The following is a 19,059-nucleotide window of genomic DNA, read 5'->3' on the forward strand; positions in this document are numbered from 1 at the left end:
CAAGTCATTCTTTAGTGAGCAAAACTAAGAAGTATCAGTGAACCAATGAGAATCGAGTGCCTTGAAATCAGGTAATTAAAAATGCAGGTCAGTTTAAAAATCACAGTCTTGGACAGCCCAGTACAGAACGTCCCTGGAGGGCGGCTCATGTGTTTTGCTGCGATCTTCTTGGCTAAGGCAGGCAGGTGGCACATTACCACAGTTCTAGGACGCCAGGGGATTTGCGAATCTCTGACTCTGGCAGCCAGATAACTTGTCTGATTTTTATCTTTTCTAGAAAACCTGACGTACCATTGTACATGGAGTTTCCAAACCTATCCGAAGAGAAATCTGTGGCTACCCGGAGTGGGGAGTCTGTCAGCGGAGCTGACAACGCGCGACTTTTAAAGGACCGAGCAATACAGCTCCTCGCGCTTGCGAAAGTGATACAGCCAGTATTCCTACCCCTTACGGTACCGTACTGTGGGCCTCATAGCTAGACCTGGTTTGCGAGTGGATGATGCTAGTTCTTAACGATCTTTCTCCTCACCCTGGCATCACAAAGTCAACACCAGCCAGGAAGGAACTGGGGCGGCGGGGACCAGTGTGCAACTCCATCTGTTGCAAGGTAAAATAGCAATTATAATATTTATTTATTTACTTATTTGTTTTAGGAGGGAGGCATTTCCTAGAGTTTTGGTCAGCCGGGTTTAAACTGGGATGCAGGCTCCCGCCTGGGGTCGGGCGTGGCTGTTGGCTTCCCTCCCTGCCCCGCCTCCGCTTCTGCCGAGCGGCATAAAAGCCGGGAGAGCAGGTTCGCAGTCGCCGAGCTTTTCCGTGGGCTCAGGGTGCGGATCGAGTCTTCGGCTCTGCCAGCATCGCGGCACTATGGCTCAGGAGCTGCAGCACCCCGAGTTCGCGCGCGCAGGCCAGCAGGCTGGGCTGCAGGTGTGGAGGGTCGAGAAGCTGGAACTGGTACCGGTGCCCCAGGGTGCACATGGTGACTTTTACGTCGGAGACGCCTACCTGGTGCTGCACACGGCCAAGTCGAGCAGGGGCTTCTCCTACCGCCTGCATTTCTGGCTGGGTAAGCAGCATAGGATAGCGGTGGGCCCAAGGTCTGTATGCGACCCAGTCACCTGGTCGCACCCTCTCCTAGCCCCAGGTCAGCTCCTGGAGAGCTGCAAACTCCGGAGTTGTGAGTCATCCAGGACTCACCAGTCTTGACCAAACCACTTCTTGGGGGATGGTGTGTGTGTGTGTGGGGTGGGGGGAGTGGTCATACTCATTCCTCCGGGTTTTCCACTTTGACTCCAAACCCTAGTGTATTCCTGGGTTTACAGGATTGGGTGATTGCAAGCCTGCAAGAAACCCCCGGGTGCTGGCCAAATACTGAGCACCCTCTGGCGAGTTCAGTCCTGTTTTTTTCAGGCAGGGTGGAGATGAAATCAAATTTGTTTGTGGGTATCTGCTGCAGCTGGAGAGAAAACTCTACTCCCAACTCCAAACTTTTATTTATTTGTATTTGTTGCCTCGGGGCTCCGGCTTAGATTTCCCCGCTACCTGTAATTACTTGCCTACGCAGCTCCAAAACCAAGATTATCCCCGCACAACGGTGCTTGCCTGTTTGGGAAAAGATAGTTATTATCTTTCTTTCTTTCTTTCTTTCTTTCTTTCTTTCTTTCTTTCTTTCTTTCTTTCTTTCTTTCTTTCTTTCTTTCTTTCTTTCTTTCTTTCTTTCTTTCTTTCTTTCTTTCTTTCTTTCTTTTTAATTTGCCCTATTTGACTGGCGTATTTTTTTTAAAGATAGGCTGCTTTGTTTCAAATTATTCATTTATTATTCATCTGTTTTAACAAGAACACAGTGTGGGCCAGAATAGCTCCTTCAGCGGTCGTAATTATTTTGAGCTGCCGTGGTGTCAGGCTTTCAGAGGACACTGGCCCTGTGTTCCACTTTCTCCACCTTCTACTTTTACCCATAAACATCCTGAATGTTGAACCTTTCTCTGTGAGGTCTTGTGCCAGTAGGCACGCCCGGTGCGGGCCATCTGAGCCTCCTTTTCAAACTAGTGTCCCTCCTTATACCAGTGTTTTCTTTCAGAATATTTATTCTTGAGCTCAGGAGAGAAAACACTCAAAACCACGAACTTTGAATGCTGCCATTTCATTTTAATTTCTAACATCTGAAAAATTCAAGAAACATGTGCAAACTTTTAGAAGTGATTTCCTAAGCCTTAGCAGACACCGAGAGCAGGTATCTGAGACAGGAAACACATGGGAAAGGTAGTGTCTTTCATTACGGCGCCGGGTGCCATGGTTGAGTGCCTCTTGCAGGTTTTGCCCCTTGTAATGCCACTCCAGTCGTAATACAAACGATGTAGTAATATATGCTCTATTCGTAGAACAGTGATCCTAGATAGAACAGCACTCCCACACTGAATATGGGGTCTAGAATGGATGAGTGTTTGAAGTGTCCGTTGGGTGAGTTTAAGTGGCTGAAAATTCAGCTTGCTGGTAACAGCAGCTATATTTGGCTTCATTAGAAAACTGCTCAAGGAAGACCAATTGTTTAATTCAGTAACGTTCTCCTCATCCAGGCAGGCTCCTTAAGTGTGGTGCTTTATCAGGTTTTAGAGAAACCAGCTTGTAGTCAGGATGGCCCAGAACTCTCTGGAACTTAAGTGTAGCCCAAGTCGGCCTTTCTCTCTCCTCCTGCTCCCATATCCTGAGTGCCTGACTCACTTATACTTAATTATCCATTTGGTGCTAATCATTTTCACAATTATAATAGGATATAATCTGGGCAGAAACAGCCTATGGATCTCAAAAATCTGGAAAAGTTAATAGCATATTAATTACAATCTAATTCATCTATAACCTTTCAAGATGCCCAGGAGCCTGTAAGTCACTTAAAATAGATAGCTTATGAAACTTTCTAGAGAATTTATCACTCCAAAGGAGCAATAAGAATAAAAAAGATAAAACACTGGTAGAGTGTGATTACTGACATGAGAGATCTCTAGGCTCTGTGCTACAAGGACAAGTAGCCTTGATGGACACAGGGGAATGAAGGTAGGTGGGGAAGGTTCCTGTGCCAAGATAAAACCAGCAGCAGAAGCGGAGTCAGGACACCTTCAGAATTTCCCAGCAACCTTTGCTATTTCAGTTCTTCAGGCAAAGGAAACTGCCTATCTGAAAGGGTTTGTTCTGAGATCCGAATAGGGAAGAGTTCATGAGGATTGGTTAGAGAGAATGATCGATGGAAGCAAGTTCTAGGAGGAAGGCCCAAAAGTGCAGGGGTGAAGTTAAAGGCTGCATGAGAGAGGCAGGTGGTGTCCGGATGAGGGGATAGACCTAGGAAGTCAGTGAAATGGGAGGGAGTCAGGACTAAGATGAGGGCACACACAGTCAGTCTTCCTTTGAGGTCTGTCCACTCAATGTTTTCACGACACTAGGACATATCTCAGATAACTGTGCTCATAGTCTATGTCTAGATGCAGGGGAAACAAGAAGTTATTGATGCAACTTCAAATGTTTTGCATTGTTCCTTCTTAGCAAATATTTCAGCTTTGTACCTAGCAGTTAAAGTGCATCTGCCTTTTGCCTCTGGCTCTTCACAGCATCCAGTCTGTGGGCAGGGGTTAGTTTAAAATTGCTATTGTGCCTCCAACCTATATTATAAACACCTCAGCCTTTCTCCTTGCCAGCTTTAGATGTGGCATAACAGGCATCAGAAGAACTAGTTTAGGGAAGCAAGGGATGATGTCACAGACACAATTCACATGGGAAATCAAATGAAATCAGAAGCAGAATTAATATATAAACATTTTTGAGTACCTGATAGAATTTCATCATGATTCAGTAGACACTCAGTTCAATACATTGAAAAGGTCTAGAATTGGCTTCATTAAGTCTTTTCAACTTTTGCAGGCAAGGGATTTGGCTTATTTATTCTGATATTCTCTGGCCCAGCCCAGTACATAAACATCAGTAGATGTGAACATGACCTAATTAGCTTATTTCCATCTCATTAACTTCATGACTACCATTCATACCTACCTCGAAAAAGTCACGCTTTAACTTGTCAGATAACATTTCTGTCAAGTACATCATCTTTAGTAACTTTGATATCAACCTTGACTTAAGAGTCAAGGATGTTCTTAAAGCATCCTTGCATGAAATTGACATCAAGGTCTGCTATTGTGAGAGCTGGAAAAATAGGCAGAGAATGACACCGGCATCCTTTCAGATTGCAGAAGTAATTGGATGTCCAAATACATTTAGCCATAGAAAGTTTACAAAACGGTCACAGTATCAAGTACTGTTTTGTTTGAGATCTTTGCTTATGTAGGGTCTGGAGAGATGGCTCAGTGGTTGGGAGTGCTTACTGTTCTTGCAGAGGACATGAATTCTGTTCCCAGCATGCTCAGTGGGGGACTCATACTGCCTGTAACTTCAACTCAGAGGGTCCAATGCCGCCTTCTGGCTCCCAGGACACACAGACAAGCATATAAGTAATTTTTAAAAGTCTTTTTAAAAGCACATGTTTTGCCCTTCCTAAGAACTTGCCCTTTAGAGTTCTATAAACTTGTTTTGAAAGTCTTTTATAACCTCAAGAATTACTCAGCCTCTCCCAGTGTGTCAATGACCTCCACAGTACCACAGTGTAAAACAGGTCTGTTTCCTGGGGCTACTGGAATGTCATTCATATAAAACACTAGAACCATGTGGCCTACGGCAAGAGTAGTATAAATGGGTTGGAATTTGCATTATTAGTGATTATAATTTTTTTTGTACAGCTCAGATGTAGTGAGGGTTTTGAAGGCTTATGGTTGTAATTTTTTTTTAAATCAACTGTGAGTCTTCCCTCAAGCCTGACTTGGTTCTAAACATCACATACACTGTAGAAATTGATGCTCAGGAACTTGACTTCTGCCTGGGTAGATTTTATTTCATGACTGTGACCATTAATTATATACTGTCTCAAATTCTATCAGATATATAGTGCTTAAGACATGTCAGCACGTTAGTTCTTTTAGTGCCTTGCTGTCAGTGATTATTTAATACAACAAGAGTACATGGATGGTGAAGAGGAGAAACAGCTTCAAAAGTAGGGGACAGGTGAAGTTTTATTCATTTTCCTGTCTTAAAAATGATGCAGCTATTTAACTGTGGCCCACAAAGTTCGTATTCCTCACCGGCACACTGTAAGCCTGCAGCAATTCCAAATATTTTCCTGGCAGGATCTTTTTTTTTTTTTAATATTTTTATTTTCTATATTCTTTGTTTACATTTCAAATGATTTCCCCTTTCCCGGATCCCCCCTCCCCATATGTCCCATAAACCTTCTTCTCTCCATCCATTCTCTAATCGCCTCCCTCCTTTTTCTCTGTCCTTATATTCCCTTCCAATGCTAGATCAATCCTTTCCAGGATCAGGGCCCTCTCCATACTTCTTCATGGGAGTCATTTGTTATTCGATTTGTGCCTTGGGTATTCAGGGCTTCTGGGCTAATTAATATCCACTTATCAGAGATTGCATTCCATGTGTATTCTTTTGTGGTTGGATTACCTCACTTAGGATGATATTTTTCAGATCAAACCATTTGCCTAAAAATTTTGTGAATTCATTGTTTCTAATTGCTGAGTAGCATTCCATTGTGTAAATATACCACATTTTCTGTGTCCATTCCTCCTTTGAGGGGCATCTGGGTTCTTTCCAGCTTCTGGATATTATAAATAAGGACATATGGAGCATGTGTCTTTATTGCATGCCGGGGAATCCTTTGGGTATGTGCCCAGGAGGGGTATAGCAGGGTCCTCTGGAAGTGTCATGTCCAGTTTTCTGAGGAACCACCAGACTGATTTCCAAAGTGGTTGCACAATCTTACAGCCCCACCAGAAGTGGAGGAGTGTTCCTCTTTCTCCACATCCTCGTCAACACCCTGGCAGGATCTTATTAACTACATGAAATGAGTGCTTGCCTCAGTCTTCCTAATATATATAATTTTTTTCCACAAGCAGACCTGTGTGGTGGTGTTTCTTTTAATTTTTTTTTTAAAGAAGCCAGCAAAAGCAGGAACATGAGAGACTTGGTTCTGAAAGGAGCGTGTTACATGTTGCTTTTGATAAGGGATCTTTCAGCTCACTCCTTTCAGTGAAACATCACTGAAAAGAGAAAGCTTCTCCATGTTAAGATGTCTATAGACATTGCCATGTTCAGCTGGAAGAGGGAGAATTAGCCACTGCTGGGATGAGCTCTCTAACTGGTTACCCAATACAGAGTGGTCAGCCCTGATGGACTCAGTAGGTTGTATCAATATATTTGTACCTCCCATATATATACATATGTATATATGTGTGTATATATGTATATATGTATGTATATATACATTAATACACATTCAAGTTCTTTTAACATATATGCATGTATGTATAGATATGCATATATACATATCAGTTTGAGAAGAAGGAAAAGGAGGAAGGGGAATGATTATATTTTAATTAAAATGTATAAATAAATGAATAAAAAGAAAAGAGAGCTTCTGGTGTCCTTCGCCTCAGCCCTTCTGCCCTGTTGTCTTTCCCCAAGCAGCTGAGGGTCTGTGTTGGTTTCAGGAAAGGAGTGTTCCCAGGATGAGAGCACAGCAGCGGCCATCTTCACGGTCCAGATGGACGACTATTTGGGTGGCAAGCCAGTGCAGAGCAGAGAGCTGCAAGGCTATGAGTCGACTGATTTTGTGGGCTATTTCAAAGGTGGTCTGAAGTACAAGGTAAGCACTTCTCATCGACACTTTCCATTGTGACATTCTCAACCACTTTCTCTTCCTGATCATCCACATTCATGTCTTCATGGATTACAGCTTCATGGAGAGCTTGGTTTGTTGTTGGTGGTGGTGATGGCTGCTTTTTGTTTTGTTTTTTATTTTTTTGTCTTAGGATGGGTTTGGGATGTCTCTGTGTATATGTATATGTGAGATTTATCCTCATATTTGTCAGGTATACAAGATATTCAGTAAATGAAACTCAGTTTCAGAATGTTTGGTATGATGTGAATTATTATTTTTTTATAATTTATTTATAATGGCAATTTTTTTCAGACACTATCTCTTATGACCTTTTGCTACTAGCCCCAAACTCACTATGTAGTTGAAGATGACCTTAAACTCCTGATCCTTCTATCTCTGCCCCTAAGAGGTATTGTAATTGTGTATAGCCATATCTGGTTCATGTGCATTTCAGATGGAGCCTAGAGATTTCCAAAAGCAGAACTAGCACTCTCCCACTGAGATACATTCTTAGCTCCTTTATAATAAAAATGTGTATGTGTTAATAGTTGAACAGACCTCTAAAGGCAATGCATAGTAAAGGCTAGACCTTGTCCAAGGCAATGCATAATAAAAGCTAGACTTTGTCCCTCACCATAATTCTCCCAGTGAGCTTTATAAGTTAGATCATACTTTCTAACTCCTTGCCTTCTGGGGTCCACAAGCTTACTTAAAACATGGAGGGAGGAATGCCCTCCCAGACAGATACCCCAGAGGCAAGCCTTCTCTAGGAAGATGTGCACCCTAGGTACTTTCCACAACTCCTGTCTCACTTCTGCTGTGCCCCAAGACATTAGAGCTAAATAGGCTTTCTGATTATATGCTAATTTGCCTTTAAAATGGCAGATTTAAGTCAGACTTGGGGGAGTATTACAAATACATATTCCCAATATTTGGGAGGTTGAGGCAGCAAGATCATGGGTTCAAGGCCATAGTGTGAGCTATATAGTCACACTGTATATCAAAGTTGAAAACAAACACAAACCAACCAATCAACCAAACCCCAAAATAATGACCAAAAGATGTCAGGCTTGTGTCTCTGTTTATCTGATTATATCCTTGGTTGAATATTTGAAATACCATGAGATTGGAACAAAGAAACACGAGGTTTCTTCTATCACTTGAAATCATTATTTTAGACTTGGAGGTAAACCATTTCAAACATGAGACTGCTACCTCTCATTTTATTGAATTCCCATGAGTTCCACTGGTTTGTGTCAAAAGATCCTGCAATTCTCTTCATATCAATGAAGCTAAGTTTGAAGAACTTTAAGCTTTCATTGATCAAAGCAAGTAAAGTACAGTCACCTTGTTAGTAACCATTTCATGCACAGATGACTGGTTTGCCTCAGGGACATGCATAAGCTGTTTAAAACCCTCAGTTTTCTGAAGTGTACAATGTGCTTTACACAATTTCCCTGTACAGGCATTGCACGCGGATTAAGCATTTACAATAAAGAATACAATTCCACTAAACCATGTACTCAGGATGAACTTGTCAGAACCTTGGGAACCAAATTCTTGGATACATTTGCAAAAGTGGACATAATAAAAAGTAACTTTGTAGTTGTTGGGTAATTATCTTATAACTATCGACATTTATGCTGCCCCAAATCAGCATTTTTCAAAAAGGGGATGTTTGTAAATAAAGATCTATAGATCATCATGATCAGCTGACTCCCTAATCAGCATCACAAAGTTGGTGCTAACGGCAGATAACTAGTCATTGAGAATGGCCTAGATGACCAAGTGATGCCCTTTCACCCACTTTTACTTTTAAGTTAATAGATTATGCTAATCATGGCATACACACGACCTCATTTAGTATAAAGTCCCAGTTGGTGCATTTCCCGTGGTTACCATTGTGTTTGGATGAATAAAGCAAGACTGAGTCTATGTGACCTTCACCTGGTCTCTCGTAGGACGAAGCTGGTAATCACTACTCTCTATACCCCTCAGCATAAATAAGCGATTCATATGTCAGGACAAAGATCTAATGAGGGGACACCTGGGAAGCAGTTTATTTTGAGAGAGCCTGTCATCGACAAGTCTGTCAAAATCATCTTGTTGCTGATTATGAGAATAGATACAGTTCCTAATTTGATTAGGAAAAGAGGAAATGTACAAGATGATTGCAGTACTATCAGAAGATGTAGTAGGCATCAGTCATAGTTTTTTCTTCAGAAACTCTCATTCAGTGCTCTTTGTTTTGTTGTGCTTGGGAACGTAGAATAAAAATTCTGTATAATACTTAATTCTTAGCCCTGTTTTTTTGTTGTTTGTTTGTTTTTGTACTCTTCATAGGAATCTTTCCATTCCTTTTCTGCTCTGAGACAGTGGGAAGGATGGGAATCTCATCTCCATGGTGACAGTGGGGAGGTTGGGTTCTCTCTGCTCTGTGACAATGGAAATGTTGGGGGGTCTTCTTTTCTTTGAGTGGCAATGGAGAGATTGGGTACCTGCTTTAACTACTATAGTTGAGGCTCCTCATCTCCTGTTGCTTTCCTGCCAACCATCTGTATGGCATGAGTCATCTGGGAAACATATGGGTGATCAATCAATATTGACTCTTCTTTTTATGCAGCTGGGCATTCCTCACTGAGGGGACTAGGGAAATATTTTTAATTTTCTATTAAATTTTTTATGATGGAGAAAAAGGAGTAACCAACTCACCTGTTGATTTTACCAATAATTCCCACTCCTTGGTTCCCTTCCTACCTGTGCAGAAGTGGTGCATTCATTCATCCTGTGCGTTCTTGCCTTGTAGCTTGTGCCATGTGTCTGTGTAACAGACTCACCTCTCTCCATTTTGTGTTGTGTTTTGCTCCCCTGGCCAGGCTGGAGGTGTGGCTTCTGGACTAAACCATGTCCTCACTAACGACCTGACTGCGAAAAGACTTCTGCATGTGAAGGGTCGGAGAGTCGTCAGGGCCACGGAAGTTCCCCTCAGCTGGAAGAGCTTCAACAAGGGTGACTGCTTCATCATTGACCTCGGCACTGTAAGTTTCATAGGCACATGGAGATCTGCACAGAACCTCCTCACACTTGGCAGTTATTTAAATGACACATAAAAGAAGGGACTACTTCAAAGATTCTTTGTTCTTTGATAGGTTTAGAATAGAAGAGTGATTTAGTTCTTCCTACCATAGAACAGAAACTGAACAATTTTCAGTGTGTTTCCTCATGACTCTGGACAGAGTTTCCACTGATTATTTTTGTCTTTGATTGTATGTGAGAAAATGGGGTTTGGGGGTAGGGAAGTGATTCTCTAGGCAACCAAAGGTCCCAGAATTTAAGCTAGATATATAAGTCTAAAGAGCTTAAAGAACTAAGAAGAAAATACTTTAACACATAAGCATACATAAATGTGTGTGTGTGTGTGTGTATGTGAGTGTGTATACCTTAATGCTTCATGTTTTTTATTTGTCTAAGGGTTATTAGTTAAAAAACCAGAAATATAGATATTATATATTATCTTAATGGCATGTGGCATATTGTATCTAACTTAACATTTTCTCCTAAGAAATGGTACTCTCTGATATCAGTCACATTTCTTTAATTTTTTTTGTTTTTGTTTTTGTTTTTTTTTTTTGTTTTTGTTTTTGATACAGGGTTTCTCTGTGTAGCCCTGGCTGTCCTGGAACTCACTCTGTAGACCAGGCTGGCCTCGAACCCAGAAATCCGCCTGCCTCTGCCTCCCAGAGTGCTGGGATTACAGGCGTGCACCACCACTGCCTGGCATCAGTCACATTTCTTAATTATTATCATTATGACAAAGAATTGTAGGACCTATATCAGAACCTTATAGGTAGTGTTGATATTGTATCTTCTAGACTTTCATTGTCACTCCCTGCTTTTGAAGAACCATGTGCCGTGGTATAAAAATACAGGCAAGCTGACTCTTGATCATGTTTTCTTCTCCCCTCTTTCTCATGACCCTCACTCTTACCTTGTGTTTCACAGCCATGTTCTGATAGTTATTTCTTACACACAGTCCATTGCTTCAGATAGCATGTGGTTTGAGTTGCCTAGACTCCATTCAAGGTGGTATAGCCAGTCAATGGTAAAGCCAGAGTTAGACTCCAGGTTGATGCGAGTCTCCTCTCAGCAGTTCGTTTGGGTAGCATTTATCTCAGTATTTATCTGGGCAATATTTTGAGATAAAGCATCAGAGAGATGCCAGAGGGGTTTATTCTTCTTGCACAGAGAAGGGAGCAGTAGGAATCTAAACATGGAGCTACATGGTTAGTTCCATTTGAATAATATTAATTTGGCAACAACAAAGATATGAAATATGGTAAGGTTATAGTTTAGAGAATGACCTGGAAACATAAGTGCCATCAGTTCCTCTAAGTTAGGGTGTGTCTGTAGCTTCAATACTGTCAGCCTGTATCTGTTTTAGTTCATAGCAGCTAGGATGTGCAACCGAGATTCAAACAATGCCAGTGCTCAAAATACAGTTTGAGATCCTGCTCTGGACATCTGTACAGGGGAATAGGCAGTCTCTGTTCTGAGATTCACGGCCAATTTAATGAGAAATCCTTCCCAACTTCAAAACACAATCCACTCTGCTAACCAGATTTAAGACCTGACCTCCACATCTAGGCACAAACCAGCTATGCGACCACTCCATCCTTATCCTAGACCAAAAATAAAGAAATACTTATTGGAAGTAAAAGCCCAGAGGCATCATTAAGCCCCACAGTTCTAAAAGTTCGACTGCTATTGTCCCTCGAGGCCTGTGTACAATAAAATATTTGTCTCGGCTTTAATTTTAACCATATTTTCCTTTTTTGAAACATAAAAATGAGGTATAATAAGATAGAACAAAACCCATGATATCGAAGTTGGACAGGGCAAACCAGCAGAAGGAAAAGAGCCCAAGAGAAAGCTCAAGAATCAGAGGGCTACTCATTCAGGAGTCCCATAACCATGCCAAACTCACAGCTATAATAGATCTGCAGAGGACCTGCGGCAGACCTGCCAAGTTTCTGTGAGTCTATATAAACATTGCTCTGCTGATTTGGAGGGCCTTGTTCTCCTGGGAGGCTGCATCCTCAATGGCTCTTATGCTCTGTGTATACACAGAGCTCTTCTGAAGGGTTTCCTGAGACCTGAGGAGAAGGATCTGATGGAGACAATCACAGTTAGAGCTGGGTGTTCCAAGTTCTGCCTGCCTGTCTGGCTGCCAGTCTGTCTGTCTGCCTGTCCATCTATCTGTCTGCCTGCCTGTCATCCTCTTTGTTCCCCCTCTGATATCTGGTTATGGATCTCGGTATTTGATTCTATCTGCTGCAGATCTATGAGTAGAACAGAATATCATTAGGAGTTGTTTTAACCCTACTTTTTTTTTTAAAGGCCAGTATTTGGTTTTACCTTGGGTCTCTGGTATATTTAGTCTCTGGTCCTTGGTCATTCACGCAGTGGCAGGAATGGTTTCCATCTTGAGGGGTGAGCCTTAAGTCAAACCAGATATTGGTTGGATACTCTCACAAGCTTTGTGCCGCCGCTGCTCTAGCATATTTTGCAGACAGGACAGCATTGTAGATCAACGGGTTTGTGGCTGAGCTGGTGTTTACCTTTCTCCTTTGGTAGCCTGCAGAGTATCTTCCCATACATAGACACTGGGACATAGGGGTGAAGTTTCTATGTAGTGACTATCTTAGCATATCTATGTCCCATGAGTTGTTTGGGAGTTATCTTCAGCAATGGGGTCTTGCTGTCAGTTTGTGAAGAACAACCTATTCTTTTGACAACAACTTGGTTTGTTTGGGGATTTTCATGAGACCCTTATGGCCAAAAACTCAATTGGATATAACCTAGTCCTAGTACTGGACATTTCATTTGGTGACAAGAGATGGCCAGCTGGGACACCATCTGCCTCATTATTTGGAGAGTTCATTATTAAAGGAAGTTCCCCCTGTACTAGGTTTCCATATCACCTTTCATATGCCCCTCAATTCTAGGTATTTATTTCTCCCTGCATTCCTCTCCATTTCCCCTTTCCCTCCCCACCTAATTCTCCCAAACTCTATTTGCCCTTCCTGTGAAGATACATGTGTCCCCTTGGTCCCCCTGAGTCCCTTCCTCTATTCCTAATTTCTCTGGGTCTATGGATTGTAGCTTGGTTATGATTTACTTAATGGCTAATATACACATAAGCAAATAGATACCATATTTATCTCTTTGGGTGTGGGTTACTTCACTCAGGATGTTTTTTTCTAGTTTCATCCATTTTCCTGAAAATTTCATGATGCCATTTTTTTAAAAAAGAAAAAACAGCTGAGCAATAATCCACTGTATAAATGTACCACATTGTCTGAATCCATTCTTCAGTTGAGGGACATATAGGGTGTTTCTGGATATTGTGAATAGAGCAACAATGAACGTGGTTGAGCAAGTGTCCTTGTTGCAGGATAGCATCCTTTGGGTATATGTACTAGAGTGGTAGAGCTGGACCCTGATGTAGCTTGACGTCCATTTTTCTAAAGAACTGCCACACTGACTTCCATATTGGCTGTTCAAATTTGCAGTCCTATCAGCAATGAATGAATATTCTCCTTAGTCCATATCCTTGCTAGCATGAGTCCTCAGATGTATTATTGATCTTAGTCATTCTGGCAGATGTAAGATGGATTCTCAAAGTAGATTTGTTTTGCATTTCTTTGATGGTACAGGATGCTGAATATTTCTTTGTTTCTGTGCCATTTGAATTTCTTCTATTGAAAAGTCTTTGTTTAGATCTGTGCCTCATTTTTAAATTGGATTATTTAATTTTTTGATATTTAGTTTCTTGAATTCTTTGTATATTTTGGATATTAATTCTCTATCAGATGTGGAGTTGGTAATTTTTTTTCCCATTCTGTAGGCTGTCGCTTTGTCTGGATGACAGTAGTCTTTGCTTTAATAAGCATTTTAGTTAAATGAGTCTCATTTATTAATTATTGCTCTTAGAGCCTATGCTAATGCTGTCCTGTTCAGAAAGTCTTCTCCTATACCACTGAGTTGAAGACCATTCCCTCACTTTCTCGTCCATAAGATTCAATGTGTCTGATTTTATGTTGGGGTCTTTGATCCACTTGGACTTGAGTTTTGTGAGGATGATAAGAATGGGTTTGTTTGTATTCTTCTATGTGCAGACATCCAGTTAAACCAGCACCATTTTTGAAGGTGTTTTCATTTTTCCAGTGTGTATTTCTGGCTGTTTTGTCAAAATCAGGCACCAATAGGTGTGGGGGGTTATGTGATACCTCCAGAAGTTCTTTTATTATTCAGGTTTGTTTTAACTATCCTGGTTTATATTGTTGTTGTTATGAGAGCATCATAACTCAAATTAGAACTGAGGTCTTCTATGTCTTTAAAAGTGATATGATTTCATATGGAAAACACATGTAAAAGGCTTTTAAAATATGTGTTTAAAAGCTAAGTGTTGTTAAAACAACACTGCACAGGTTTGAGGGACAGTTTGAGGGACTTTCTCCTGAAAGTAGTTTTTATGAAATTATCATTTTATGGAGCAAACATCGAGTTCTAAAATGGGCGAGGTAGTTACTTGTGGTAGTGGTGGGTTATGTGTGTGTGTGTATTTATGTGTACGTGTGTTTTCATATGAAGCTGAAAATTGTCCATTCAAGATTTGTAAAGAATTGTGTTGGAACCTTTGTGGGGATTGCATTGAATTTGTATATTGCTTTGAGTAGGATGGCCACACCTTCATTATCACCAAAAATAAAGAAATACCTCTTATTGTAGGTAAGAGCCCAGAGGCATCATTAAGCCACACAGTTCTAAAAACCACCTGCACTTGTCCCTCAAACCTGTGCAGTGTTGTTTTAACAACACTTAGCTTTTAAACACATATTTTAAAAGTCTTTTACATGTGTTTTGCATATGAAATCATATCACCTTTAAAGACATAGAAGACCTCAGTTCTAGTTTGAGTTCTGATGCTCTCAGGTTCTGGTCTGTGAAGGTAGGTATTTGATTAGGGGATCTCTGGGGACTTGAAACAAGAGGCACCTGCCAGAGCTGGGATTCATCATGCTCACAAGTTTTTGCTCTTTGAGTTTGGTGTATTATGCAATTGCACAAATGCCATTATCTATTTAATTATCTCGAATAGCTTCCAATTCAGCTTTCTGACTAATCTACCCTTTGACTTTGGGCAAATGATTAACTCCGGAACCTTGCCTTTCTCGTATTCCCATATCCTGACCTGGCTTCTGGTCCCCTCTCTAGCTCAGCTGACAGGGTTCACTCCCACCTGACAGCCTTACAACTGAGAAATAGCAGTCAACATTTTTGTTCTCTGAAGGAACAAAAGTCCTCGAAGGTGTGTGCAAGTGACTTATGCTGCATGATGACCTCAGAGGGGACCTGGGGCTTCTAGCTCTGTATCAGTCTTGTCACTTGTTAAAGCTAACTTGTGTGAGATAGCGTGGGGCTGAATGGCTTGCAACATTTCAGAATCTGCTGAGTTCAGAGCTGATAATACAAATCTATCTGGCTGGGGTTCTCCCGAAAGTCGCTTTTATGAAATTATCGTTTTATGGAACAAACATTGAGTTCTAAAATGGGCTAGGTAGTTACTTGTGGTAGACAGGTTGAGGTCCCAGTGACAGGTGTTTCTTTTCATAGTCAATGCCAGCCATTGGGTATATGGCCCAAAAAACCCTCAAAGGATCGATTAGGGTATGCATAACTCAAAGACATATTTTTGTTTAACTATAAAACACCTTTATTTTGGAGATACACTTTTGCTTTATATATGAGTATGTGCACAGATGTCGAGGAGATCAGAAGGTGCTGAGTACCCTAGAACTAGAGTTACAGTTGACTGTGGGCCACCCAATGTGAGTGTTAGCAACTGAACTCTGTAGGAGAGAGATACACTATCAGCTGCTGAGCCATTTCTCCAGCTCTCAAATTATCCTTATTTTATGTAGTTAATTATCTTCATAAAAGCTCAAGTTTTCCTGCTTCATAGATGGGATGTGGAAGCAGTGTGCTTAGCTAGCTTTCATAGCATGTATGTTTCCTACACTGCAAACGAATATTCAGGCAGGAATCCTCCAAAGTAAACTCAGAGTAAATGCTCAGAAGGTCCGTGTCTGAGTTACTAACCTTTATCCCATTGATGTTGCTAAATGTTTCTAATTGTGATAAGATCTTGTGATTATCTTGATAACTTTATTGTGGGGCACGGTACAGTGAACAAAGAAGGACATTGGACAAAGTTTCTCTGAACCATGTATTTCAATATATCATAGGAATATTTCACTGGTAGCTTTGAGCTAATTATTCAGACCAGTATCTGCATTAGAGGGCACAGACACAAAGCCGTTGCAGCTTGGGCTTGCTTTACCACCCACATATGACAAATGCAAGTTAAATGCTCACTGAACCAAAGCCAACTGGACAAAACTTAGCTTATATGTGCAACTCAAGTCCTGTTTTTATTTTTTTTTTAATTAAAAAAATTATTTATTTATTTTCTGTATATGAGTACACTGTAGCTGAGCTGATGCTTGTGAGCCATCATGCGGTTGTTGGGAATTGAACTCTGGCTCTGCTCACTCTGGCCTAAAGATTTATTGTTATATGTAAGTATCCTCTAGCTGTCTCCAGACACACCAGAAGAGGGCATCAGATCTTATTATGGATGATTGTGAGCCAACATGGGGTTGCTGAGATTTTAACTCGGGACCTTCGGAAGAGCAGTCAGTGCTCTTAACCGCTGAGCCATCTTTCCAGCCCTCAAGTCCTGTTTTAAATAGTGTTCGAGAAATGCAGCTTTTGTGATAAACCGAATTACTAACATGAATTCTATGGGCCTTAGAACCACTTGCTCTTTTATAGCATTGTAGGCCGTGGGGACATTCCCTAGGCTCACCATGTGAATTGCTGAGCATGAGACATAAGATTGTAAAGCAATAAGTTTAGTTGGTCAATATGAAAGTTAAAAAAAAATCATGAATATTTTAGAGAATGATTAATTATATTTGTGTTATCTTGGTATGCCGTTAGAAAATAAAATGGGATGTGGTTGAACCTTCACCAGATCCAATGCCTGAGAGGTAGAGGCAAGTGGGTGAGGGGTTCAGGGGCCATCCTTAGTTACATAGTGAGTTCAAGGTTAGCCTGAGATAACGAGAGACCCTGTGTCAAAACATCACAGCCAAGCGCCAGTAACTACAGAATTCGAACATGCTGTGAGGGGCTGTGCTCTCAAGGTTTGGGCTATGAGGTTAACTTTCACAAATACCCCTGAGTCAGCCACAGGTGGAGAATGAAGCCTCACCCCAGGGGAATTCCTGTGCTGAGTTCACCTTGCCCTTCTGCCAGCTCAGTTTCCCTTGCTAACTTGCTAACCCACTGGATCAGCCACAGAGCTTTGCCCTTCTCTGCTGACTGTGATCAGTCACCCGCCCCCAACGTCCAGCCACCTTGCTTTGAAAGAGAAGTCTCTACTTCCGTATTCATCAGTGCACACTATCTGATTTATAATCCTATCATTTCGTGCAGCTGACTTCTGTGGTATCATTGATGCCATCTGTGGCCTTTGAACACCCTCCATTTCCTGTCCCTCTGTCTCTGGGCTGAGGTGGGCACTGTGCGTTTCTCTTGCCGTCAGCTCCCCTCCTTGCCTGGCTTGCTCATCTTCCTTCAGGCTACCCTTTCTCATCTCTTGTTGCATGATCTGTGTGCCCACCGACTACTGAGCATTTTAAAAAGGGACACCACTTTTAATTACTTTATTGTTATCACGCATTCATTTGGATTGCACTCACTCCCACGATAATGCAGCTGTCATGCACTGGTAATTCCCAATTTCATAGTCTAGCCCCGAGGAGCTGCAGATATGTTTGGCTTGCCTACATGTTTCAATTTCAACTTATATGTATCATGAGACCCTTAAACTAAATAAGTTAAAAAAATCTTAATAAACTAATTAAATAAGAAAAGACGGCCATCAACTTTACCCTCATTTCAAATAGTTTCTTCTCCTGTTGTCCTTAACTTAAGAATGGAGTCACTTTGCTTCAGGGTTGCCAAACTCAATAACCAGGAGTCATGCTGATAACTTCTCCCTTGGTGCCCCTTCAGCTAATCACTCTCCAGGTCTATTCTAGTATTGCCATCCTTATGTCACCATTGCTACTATGTGTGTACAAGACACTGTGTGACCCTTCCCCTCCAGATGTCTTCCAGAATAGTTTCAGATGGCCTAGAATATTTTCCTCTTGGGTGACACCTTTCTTCAGCAAACACCCACCAGCATCTCACGCTCATATTGACATCCCAGATGTCACCTTCTTCACAGGTTGCTCTCTGACCTCCTTCTTCTCTGCTTCCTTGCCCCACCTGTGGTGTAAGGTGTCTGCTTATCCATCTCTTGTCACCACACAGAACCTGCCTCTCAAGGCATTTCTTACAGTCCCTCTCCATTCACTCACTCACCGGGTTCACTGAATGGATTTGTTCCTAGTATAATGCCCTGGACTCTTAGACATTCAGCAGATACTGCTACAAATGCGGATCTGTGGGAGCATGTTTATTTTTGACTACAACTCAGTCTGACTTGTCTTCTCATGGGAGGATCTAAAATCTAAATAACACACACACACACACACACACACACACACACACACACACACACACACACACGATATTGTGGTCTGGGGTAGGATGAGATTGGGCATGGAAGTAGGAGACTAACTAACCTTAACTTACATAGAAACTTCACTGTAACAGTGTGGTTCTATTTATTGTTTTGGCCTCTCTCTCTCTCTCTCCTTCCCTCCTTCCCTCCCTTCCTCCTTCCCTCCCTCCCTCTCTCCCTCCATGTGTGTATGTGTGTGTGTGTGTGTGAGTGTGTGTCTCTCTGTCTGTCTGTCTATTTTTCAGTCATGGACTATTTCTGTAGTTTAAGCTGGCCTGGAATTTATCTATGTAGCTGAGGTTTATCTCAAGCTTCCAACCCTCCTGCCTCAGTTTCCCAAGTGCTGGGGAAAAGCTACTATGTGATTTTCTACTATTTTTTGAACAAAATAAGATCATGTTGAGATGTGATCTTATTGCAGCTCACATTGGACTCAAACTCATGTGGCCAAGGTTGACCTTGAACTTCTGATCCTCTTGCCCTCCCTCACCTTCCAATACCAGGGTGGGATTGTGGTTGGGTCCCGCTGTGCCCAGCTCTGTGCTTTGGCTTCTTTCCTTAAAACCTCTGCTATGGAATGTCCCTGGGCTGG

The 19,059-nt window shown here is 41.6% G+C and overlaps 1 protein-coding gene across 1 annotated transcript in view; it reads left to right on the forward strand.

Moving 5' to 3' along the window:
- The first annotated feature begins 744 nt into the window (after positions 1–744).
- Scin (scinderin) overlaps positions 745–19,059 on the forward strand; it is a 75,214-nt gene continuing 56,899 nt past the window's right edge. Inside the window, exons 1-3 of the mRNA XM_052185920.1 lie at positions 745–1,066; positions 6,597–6,751; positions 9,643–9,804. Of these exons, the coding sequence (XP_052041880.1) occupies positions 868–1,066; positions 6,597–6,751; positions 9,643–9,804 (516 nt within the window). The 5' untranslated portion in view covers positions 745–867. The remainder of the gene's footprint in view (positions 1,067–6,596; positions 6,752–9,642; positions 9,805–19,059) is intronic.

This window comes from Apodemus sylvaticus, chromosome 6 (assembly GCF_947179515.1).
Source record: "Apodemus sylvaticus chromosome 6, mApoSyl1.1, whole genome shotgun sequence".
Lineage (NCBI taxonomy): Eukaryota > Metazoa > Chordata > Mammalia > Rodentia > Muridae > Apodemus > Apodemus sylvaticus.